Here is a 9,457-nt window from a genome sequence, read left to right as displayed (position 1 = left end):
AGGCAGATGCTAACAACCACAGGCTCGCCTACAACCTCTCCCCGTCCTTCAACTGGAAGACGGCCATGCCCCGCGACGAGCAGGAGACGTACATCCGCCGCCTCGCGTCCCTGGGCTACTGCTGGCAGTTCATCACGCTCGCGGGCCTGCACACGACGGCCCTCATCAGCGACAAGTTTGCCCGCGCCTACAGCCAGCAGGGCATGCGCGCCTACGGCGAGCTCGTCCAGGAGCCCGAGATGGAGGGCGGCGTCGACGTCGTCAAGCACCAAAAGTGGAGCGGCGCCAGCTACGTCGACGAGCTGCTCAAGATGGTCAGCGGCGGCATCAGCAGCACCGCCGCCATGGGCAAGGGCGTCACAGAGGACCAGTTCCACTAAAGGGGTCTTTGCATGCATGTATAGCAGTAGAGTGGTATGATGTAGCGGGACGACATGATGTGATGTTTTTTCTTTTACGTTGTACCTTTGCAATACTATCCGATTTAGACTGACTGTAATTGATCGTACGTGAGCTATCATCTGACTTGAAACGAGTCGACCATATGTGCAAGTCCATGGTTGCCTTTCGGTCAGGTCTCCCCGACTAAAACTTTCCTCATCTCGTCGTCCACCTCGCTCAATTTGATTTTGCCGACTTCGGCCCCAGCATTAATGAGCAGCTTGGCAACCTCCACTCGATTGAGTTCAGCTGCCACAGTAAATTTTTAATTTTTTTTTTTCCAAAATTTGTCTCGGTGGTTCATATCGGCCCCGGCACCAATGAACAGCTCAGCAACCTCCATTCGGTTGCGTTCAACTGCAATAGCAAGAGGTGGACTGCCTATATCGCTGCAGTAGTTGATATCGGCCCCAGCATCAATGAGTAGCTTGGCAACCTCCACTAGATTGCGTTCAACTGCAATAGTAAGAGGTGTTTGCCTAAGATCGTCGCAGTGGTCGATATCGACCCCATCAGTACTTTGGTTCCCTCTACGAAACCTCGTCTGACTGCAGCAGCAAGCGGTAACCCACATGGAAAGTTGCGCGATTTGACGTTGCCTCCGTGCGTAAAAGGCGATTTGTTGACATCCATTTCCAACAGTTCAAAGGTGTATATCGGGGATCGTAACTGCTCGTGTGTGCTCGATGGCCGTTGCGCGCTGCGGCTTTTCGGCCGCCAGAACAAGCGCAGCATCCAATGTAGAGCAGTACAACCAAACTTGTCCGCCAGGTTCGGGTCGGCGCCGGAGTCTAGGATTTTTTTGATGGCGGATATTTTCTTCCGGTCGATTTCGGATGCCAGTGTACGTATGGCTGTATCTTGGACTGCGCCTTCCAGTCCTACAGATTCAAGTTCAGCAATAGCGAGAGTGTTCGAACTCAACTGTTTGCGGAGCTCCAAGCCTACAACGATAAGCTCGAGAAGCTCATGGACTCCAGTGACAAAGATGCGCACCTTGTGCAACAGGCATCAGAGTTCAAGTCGAGGATCGATGACAACGCGGTATGCCAATTCTGGATGAAGGCTGCCAGGGTGTTTCATTTGCTCGCAGACGCCTGGAACTGTTATTGTTCCCAACAACACTGCGCAAACCTGCAACTTCAGCACCGGACAGGGAAGAACTCGGAATTCAATTTTTGGTTCGAGGCAACGGAGCTGTCTCAATGGGCCACGCGCAAGGCCATAATGTCTGAAGATGCTGAGCAGTCGACTGCCCTCGATCGAGCTGCTGAAGACCTGGAGAGCCTGGTTATGAGCGAGCCGAACCACAGACAAGACCAACCTGCAAAGTCAGCGATGCGTTCAACGCCACGAATTGAAGATGTCAAGTCCTCAAGGTAGGCCGGACCGGACTGATCCCATAAGACGTGATACTGATGGAGCTCAGGGCAACTCCCTCTATGGTTCTGATACCACAAGACACAGCAGTCGACGGATTAGAAAAGGGGCCAATCTCTAGTCTTTGTGCCTCGCTAGACGCAGATGGCGAGTCGTGCCGTGGCTTTCTGGCAGACGAGAACTGCCGATATTTTGTTTTCACAGCTCGCCATCAAAAGAGGCAGGACATCACGTCAGTGACGCTAACGCAGATCCTTCAGAGTGAGGTGCCGACTCGACCGAATCGGCGCCAGCGATATGTCCTGTCTTTAAATTTGGCCTCATCGTTTGTACAACTTCTCGAAACACAGTGGTGGCCGGTGTCATTGAAAAAGGACGACATAGTGTTCTTTCGAGAGCCAGAACAGCGAGATGTACTACAGTTGGATCAGCCTCACGTGAGCCAGCATTTCATCGGTTCGCGTGCCAAAGGTGTAGAAGGCGTGCATGCTGCCAGCCTGGAGCTCAGCCGGTCGTTAGATCAGTTAGGAATCATCCTCTTGGAGCTTTGCTTCGGCGATGTCCTTGAGGAGCAGTCCTGCAGGAAGATGTGGCCAGTAGGCAGCAGCGACATGGAGAGGACGGGATACGACGTTCTGGCGGCGCGAGACTGGCAGCGCGAGGTCATTGAAGAGGCTGGTAGTGAGTATGCTGATGCTGTCGGGTGGTGTTTGGGAGGGAACCGCAGCGCACCATGTGGCCGAGATGAGTGGAGGCAGGAAGATGCTCTTGAGAGTTGTGCAGCCTCTGCAACGATGTAGTGATTACCTTGTGGCAGGGGTTCAGAAGACTTGACGAGGCGAATCAAGATGTCCTTCATTTGACCAGATGTAATGTTGTACAGATTCATGCATGCTCATGGTGAGGGGTTCAGGCCAGAGATCGATGGTGTGAACCTGCAAGGTCGTGATGAGCTGTCTCTACCTTACCCTAAGTACCTATCCCAGAAGGATGACGGAACACAATTGTGAGAATGTTGATGCATGCAACAGGTGGTATGCAGGAAGGAGGTCGTGGGATCCCTGTATGCACTGGCCAGACTGATGTTTCTATTGCAGAGGCAGAGAGCGCCTTAGTCAGCTTCACCGAGGCCCCGGGAACTGATCTCGATCGCTGAAGCCCCAGTACCTTGTCTAATTACCTACCTCCTCTCTGGCGGCTAGAGCACATCACGGAGGGCCGCGCCGCTCGCCAGCAGGATGGGACACACCAGGCCGGCCTAGATCTGCCAGGGATCGCAAGCTGAACAACCACCCTCGTGCATGTCGTGTAGCGCATTGCCATCCTGCGCCCATCAACGCACCATCTTCTGTTCAACGGAGACTCCTCTACAAATACCTCCCCCGCCCGTCGATTGCAGCAGGCAGGGCCCCAACCGAAACACCTCCGCCACGTCCGGGCAGCAGGTCACCTTGCAAAGAGTGGGTAGCTGGTTGGAGGAGCCTCACTCTCGAGTGCCCCACACGAGTTTCGAGGAGAGCTGTCTGGACGAGAAGACGGGTTGGGTACCAGAGTCACTGAGACACCGACAGACGTCGGCCGCACAACATGGCATCCCCAGGCGGTATCGTTCCCGCGCAGCTGGGCTTCCTCGCCATCTTCAACCCCTCACTCGGCATCACCGATGAGACTATTGACGACCAGATCGTTTATTACGCATCAGTCACCACACAACGCCACAAACGCCGTCACCGCTCCCGCGGGCAGGGTAGACCAACTGAGAATGTCTCCCAGGAAGAGCGCAATGAACGCCTCCGACAGATTGGCCTTGCCCAAGGCATGGTGGACTTTGGCAAGAGTTTTTCGGGGGGCCAGCCCGTCGACACCATTGACACTGAAAAGTCACGCGTCGTCCTTCACGAAATCGAGTCTGGTTGGTGGGCTCTTGTTGTAAGCTGGATCACGACCACGCGGCCTGTCTGGAACATTGGTGTCTAACTTGATCACAGTCGATTGAACTTACCAAGATTCCTCTGCCGCCAAAGCTCCCAACCGGCAAAACTGGTGAGCCCGTCGAGGAGGTGGCCGAGTACTCATCAAAAGAGATCAAGCCGGCTACGTTGCTGTTACAGGATCTGCTCCGTGCGCACTCCACGTTCCTCTTGCACCACGGCTTCTCTCTGAGCTCGCTGTTTGTGCGCACTGGGCGACCCAAATTCGTCAGTATTCTGACTCGCTACTGGGACTGGTTCCTGTCAACCTGGAATGTCATGCTACAGGGTAACCCGACTCGCAGCCTTTTGGGAAGCATCAATATTGCTGCATCGAGCGAGCTCGGCATCGGCGTCGGTGAGGAGGAGCGCGGGAGTGGAGAGCGAGACGTACTTGAAGGCCTGGTTGGCAGGATCGAAGGCCTTCAGGATCTGATTATCTCGAGATTCGGCTCCAACGTGACGGACCTTGAATCTCCCGATGGATCGACCGCTCCATGGCTCGGCACTGGTCGAGAGCCCGGACCCGATGACGGAGCCATCTTTCTGGGAGTGGGTGGCCTCTCCCGGAAGTCTTTAAGGGACGTGACTTGCTGGATGGAGGATCTCTACACGTGGGGCTCGAACGCTTACGGCGTCCACGATAGCCCAACTTCATTGCGCCGAGCTCGGCGAGGGAAGGCTACCAAGGGGGATAAGGAGACTGCCAAGTCTTCCAAGGGGACCCCCCTTCGCCCTTCGATTGGTTCTGCAGATTCAAAGGGCTCCATATCAAGCCAGACGCTGGCTGACCGACGAGGCCAGACCATTGGCACAGTTGCGGAGGCTAGGACACCTGACGTTCCCACACCATCCGATGAGAGCCCCACGGATGGATCAAAAGATGCGGACGGGCATCTAGACAGATTCATGACTTATATGAAACTCGGCTATGGAACTTACTGGTCTATCGGCAAGTCTGACGAGCAGTTTGCCCAAGACGCGGACAAGCTTGAAGGCGAGTCCGCCGTCAGCGCTCAGGCCCCTGCGCCGAAGAAGGTAGCCAACACCACTGGCCACTACCTCATCGGTCTTCTGGGAGATGTCGAGGAGAGCAGTGCTAGTGAAGGCGACGATTCAGGTGAGCATGGCGATGCGGATAGAGAGGATAGCAACGCTCGAACAATGCTCCGGACCGTTCATGTGGAACTCGAGAAGGCAGAGCGAGATCTCTCCGAAAGTCAGGTTGTAAAGAACATCGGAAGTCTCGTCAACGAGATAACCCCGATCCCTGGTGTTCCTGCGTCCTCTGCATCAACCTTTACGACACACAGCCAGAACAAAACGAAGAAGATGCGAATCGTGGTCTATGTCAACAAACCATTCATCTACACATTCTTGTTTGAGCTTCGAACAGACTCCCTTTCGTGGGAGTCATTCTATCGGAACCTGCACCGACAACTGGTCCCTCTGCAAAAGCCGCTTCTGGCGTCAACAAAATATCGCCCCGAACGGCCGTCCGTCGGCGCTGCTGGCACGAGCATTTACGATGTCATTTGGGACCCGACAGCCTTGACCGTCCACTCAACACTGCCAAACATACCGGACCCGAGCCAGCTACCTTCAGAGAGCACAGATGCATGGTCACGTGTTGAGGCGATCAATACACATATGCAACTACTGAACATGTACGCCCTCACACGTCGTAACGTTACCGAGCTCGAGCGGACGTGTAAGACAAACCGCGGATGGTGGGTGGTTTGGCAGCGGATATTGGACCGGAGTGGCTCAGCCCAATCTCAGGAAGAAGCTCAAACTTCTGAAGAGGCCATCATCGACGAGGCCAGCCCCAGTACAGAAGACCCTGCAGCGAGCGAGTCCAGCGCCGATCGACTCATTAAGAAGTCCCCTGCACCAGAGCCAAGGGTAGATAAAGAGATCTTCTTGATCCGGCGAGCAAGTGACCACGCCAGCTCTAGAGGATTCAGCGGCACATTTGCTGAGACTGGTAGCAGCTGGGGCGAGGGCGCTGGCCGCCTGGCGTCGGGGATCGGTGTGGACACACGGAAGTACATAGAGGGCTTATTGAGTCTGAACCGGTGAAGTAGCTGAAACTGATAAGGGAGCACATTAGGAGCTTCTGAGGGGTATCCGTCCTGGGCCACTGCAGCGTTATGCTATTGGGGAAACGATTAATTGTTCATAGAGCCGCCTCGTCCCATTTTCTCCCTAGAGTAGTCCAAGAGTAGGCGTTCGCTTCAATGCAGGGTCAGGACTATAGTCTGATTGTGAAGATGCCGAGTAGCGTGTAACGGAGCAAAGACGTCATATATCAGAGGTCCGTAATGCTCGATTTACCAGCATGACTCGTTCGGCCCTATGGGGCCCTTGGGCACTTTGGCGCAGCCAGCAGCCGAACACAGCACTGAGCTGATTTGCGTCATCAGTGTTGGAGCTACTGAACAGCCGTCGCGCTACTCGGGCCCTCTACCGCACGCGGTATTGGACAGTCCACACAGCGACCATTTTTTCAATGCTGTCATACCTGAGGCACGCACGTTATGTGTGATAGCAGAGAGCTTTTGAAGAGGACCGATCCATCCGAGACAAGATCCCAGGCCATGGCCACAGCTGTCTGTCTCTCCGTCCAAGCAGCTAGGGCAGGCAGGTAGAGCATGACCAGAGCATCCAAGCCACCGGAGCTTCGAGACCATGCCAAGCGTGGCCAGATGACACTGGCGAGAAATGCATCCGGATTCTAGCACTGCGCCCCCCAAGTTCTCTTATTCTCAAAGCTTGGTTGTTGAACAGCGCTTCCCCAGACGGTTTCCCAAACAGCATGGGCATCGAAGAACGATGCAGGTCGTGTGAGGTTCGCAGGCCATAGGGCAAACCCGCAGGGCCCTGCAGGGGCGGCAGTGATGTGTTTCGCGTAGGGATCGCTGGTAAGGATTGATTGGGGGATGCTGTTCCCGAGGTGCCGGAGGGCGTGCTATTGCTATGGCGATGGGTCCCCTACCAACCCAAGGTAGTGTGCTTTGGGGGAGTGCCACTGGCCGAGGCTCGGGAGGCTTGGTAGGGTGGCTTCCCAAAGGAAGCAGAGAACCCCTCTCAAAGAGACTGACTGGCAGCAGCCATCAGTCAGTGGTGGCCGCTTTCATTGTGGTTGGCGAGGGAGCTGAAAAGAGGGTCCCTCCTGGCGTGTCGGGGCTTTCTTCCCTGAACGATGATGACATGGGTACGTACGCTGGCGGGCTGCTGCAAGTACCAATGCACATGAGGTCATGGCTTCCGCAACTGCCGATCCACAGGCTCGTCACTGTACTGGATGGAGGAAGGGGGAAGAAGTGGTGTGGTGGTCGCCGTGGTAGTGGCCTAGGCTGCTGGCCTGATCTGACGGGTCATCGGTCATCGACTGACCTTGTCCCTTGCCTTTCCGGCGCCCAACGACTTTTCAGACATGGCAGACGTAACCTGCCGGCGCAGACGTGGGCGCAGACCGTGGCCAGTCGCTCCGTATTAAAGAACTGTTGCTCTCCCAACGCACCTCTCATGATCGTCTAACCTGTGCCTTTCCCAATCATCCAACCTTACTCTCTCCAGCTTGTTCCTCTGCCATTGCCGAAAATCAACAACTTTGCCTGCTTCATCCTCCTTCCCACATTTCGCACCCACAGCATTCTAAACAACCGCCATCATGTTGGAAGGCCTCGCAAAGAGCGGCATTCGTGCCCTGCAGCTACTCTGGATCCTCCTCCTCACAGCCCTCATCGGCAATGTTATTGACCTCAACCAAAATGGCCACATGGCCGCCATCAACTTCTCCATGTTCGTCATTGTCCTGTCGTGGATCGCCGCTCTCTACGGCCTCCTGACGGCCTTTATCGACTCCATCGCCATCCCCGTCGCTGTGCTCGCCCTCGACGGCCTGGCCACCCTCTTCACTCTTATTGCCGCCATTGTCCTCTCAGCCCGCCTCCGCGCCGTCAACTGCAGCAACTGGCGCGGTCGCGGCAGCAGCTGGATTGCCTACGGCGCCGCCGACGTCGTCAAACGATGCCGCACCATCCAGGCGAGCATCGTCTTCATGTGGTTCCTGTTTGCCTGCTTCGCTGTCGGCATGTTCTTCTCTGTCCGGGAGTTCCGTCGCGGCGGCGGCTCCGTGCGCCGAGGCGGAAGGCCCAACATGGCCCAGGTTGGCGTGTAAGCGCCCCCAGCTCGGCCGGCATGAGACTGTGATCGTCACTGTCAACATGAGCCACCACCACGGCAATGAGCACAATAACAACAAGCACACGTGCGCCCAACATTATGCACTGGCTGCGTGAGTTGACGCTGTGCTCTTTTGCAACTACTGGGAATGGCGTTCTTGTCCTTCGCGACAGGAACGCTCAGTATTGGGCGGGCGTTCAGGATGTGTATACAAAGAGGCGGTACCAGGGTTATGAATTATGGCGTGAAACGCAACAGGGCGGAATCATTCTGTGACATCGATCCCGTCTTCGCAATGGCTTTGCGGACGACAACTTAATAGTTCCTCCTAATTGATGTCGTTGCTTGATTTGGAAAAGCCTTTGAGAGTGATGTTGCCGCATCGACAGTGCCAACTGCAGGCACTTCGTCAACACGCAGCGAGTGATTACACCATGCACGGCTCACAAGTCGAAGTCAATACCACTGTTCGCCGATTGTTCGCCGATCCATGCGCTTTCCCCATATGCTTGATATGCTGATTGTATCGACCTTATTTTATCATGTGGAAAGCTACGCGACGCCCTGGCTGTCGTTCTATGCGTTTCCCCTCCCAAAACTCCCAACGCCAATATTTGTACTTTTTTTGCACACACGCGACCCGTGGCCATAGACTGCACCCCGATCGACGATCGACCATGCATCAAGAGTTGAGTCGTCATCGAAACGATAACTGCCGCCCTGTTCACAGCGTTGCCGCCGCCTCTGCCACTCCCACGGCCTTGAACTTGGCCTTGTTCGTCCACCTAATCTCGACGTTGTGCATCCATTCCATGTAGCGACCCCAACCTGTAGGATACTGGTTAGTCTCAAGTCTTCCAAGATCATTGAAGGGAAGAGATGGAGGGGGCCTATCGTACTCCAGAAGGCAAACTTCCTGCCAAAGTATTTGCCGACAAAGGGAACAATGATCATGGTCAGCATCAGCTGCATCTGCTCCAAGCTTCGCTCCCACTCGGCCTGCGCCTCGGAGTCGGCCTCGGAGTCAATCACGCTGCTGGAGATGGATGGCAGGGAATCGAGCTCGTCATTGTCGGTCGAGGCGAAGTTGTCGTCGTGGATGATGAAAGAGTCGGCGGACGCCATGGCGCTTTGTGGCGGTAGGAACCCGGCGTGTTCAGCAGTTGATCGTTGAGCTCTGTCGAGCTCTGTCGCGAGGGTGAAGAAAGACAATGCTAGAAGGGAATCGCTGCTGTTTCGATGGCACAAGAACCCGAGGCTAAGAAGTTGGAGCGGCCAGCAGAAGTGGCATGGCCTTGGGGGGAGCTTGGCAGACGAAGGGGAGCTTCATTCGCATCCCACTCGCGAGACTGGCCTGCACTGACCCAACAAGAGGCCGATCCGGCCCGGATGAGGAGCCGGGGAACGTGCCCTGGCGACCCCACCCAGTCCCAACCTTGATCAACTCCTATTGGCTGCCAAGTCCAACGATTTGC

General features: G+C 55.5%; 6 protein-coding genes across 6 annotated transcripts in view; 4 read left to right on the top strand and 2 right to left on the bottom strand.

The window, feature by feature from the left end:
- Positions 1-490, top strand: part of VDAG_08615 (isocitrate lyase) — an 821-nt gene extending 331 nt beyond the window's left edge. The window contains exon 2 of the mRNA XM_009652924.1: positions 23-490. Coding sequence (XP_009651219.1) covers positions 23-420 — 398 coding nt within the window. The 3' untranslated portion in view covers positions 421-490. The remainder of the gene's footprint in view (positions 1-22) is intronic.
- A 231-nt stretch (positions 491-721) lies between these two features.
- On the bottom strand, positions 722-1,482 carry VDAG_08614 (uncharacterized protein). The gene is made up of 2 exons (XM_009652923.1): positions 1,438-1,482; positions 722-1,385 (listed from the first exon to the last, which is right to left on the bottom strand). Exons 1-2 carry the CDS (start codon positions 1,451-1,453, stop codon positions 883-885), a joined length of 519 nt encoding a protein of 172 aa, XP_009651218.1. The 5' UTR covers positions 1,454-1,482; the 3' UTR covers positions 722-882.
- A 186-nt stretch (positions 1,483-1,668) lies between these two features.
- Positions 1,669-2,621, top strand: VDAG_08613 (uncharacterized protein; the record flags this gene model as incomplete). The annotated part of the gene is made up of 2 exons (XM_009652922.1): positions 1,669-1,820; positions 1,871-2,621. The coding sequence occupies 2 exons, from the start codon at positions 1,669-1,671 to the stop codon at positions 2,619-2,621; spliced, it is 903 nt and encodes a 300-aa protein (XP_009651217.1).
- Positions 2,622-3,408: 787 nt separating this feature from the next.
- Positions 3,409-5,873, top strand: VDAG_08612 (uncharacterized protein; the record flags this gene model as incomplete). The annotated part of the gene is made up of 2 exons (XM_009652921.1): positions 3,409-3,750; positions 3,810-5,873. 2 exons carry the CDS (start codon positions 3,409-3,411, stop codon positions 5,871-5,873), a joined length of 2,406 nt encoding a protein of 801 aa, XP_009651216.1.
- Positions 5,874-7,467: 1,594 nt separating this feature from the next.
- Positions 7,468-7,977, top strand: VDAG_08611 (uncharacterized protein; the record flags this gene model as incomplete). The annotated part of the gene is made up of 1 exon (XM_009652920.1): positions 7,468-7,977. One exon carries the CDS (start codon positions 7,468-7,470, stop codon positions 7,975-7,977), a length of 510 nt encoding a protein of 169 aa, XP_009651215.1.
- Positions 7,978-8,706: 729 nt separating this feature from the next.
- On the bottom strand, positions 8,707-9,107 carry VDAG_08610 (uncharacterized protein; the record flags this gene model as incomplete). Its single annotated transcript, XM_009652919.1, has 2 exons — positions 8,707-8,810; positions 8,882-9,107. The coding sequence occupies 2 exons, from the start codon at positions 9,105-9,107 to the stop codon at positions 8,707-8,709; spliced, it is 330 nt and encodes a 109-aa protein (XP_009651214.1).
- Between the last annotated feature and the right edge of the window lie 350 nt (positions 9,108-9,457).

Source organism: Verticillium dahliae, genomic scaffold, assembly GCF_000150675.1.
Source record: "Verticillium dahliae VdLs.17 supercont1.21 genomic scaffold, whole genome shotgun sequence".
Taxonomy (NCBI): domain Eukaryota; kingdom Fungi; phylum Ascomycota; class Sordariomycetes; order Glomerellales; family Plectosphaerellaceae; genus Verticillium; species Verticillium dahliae.
This window is presented reverse-complemented; position numbering and strand designations above follow the sequence as displayed.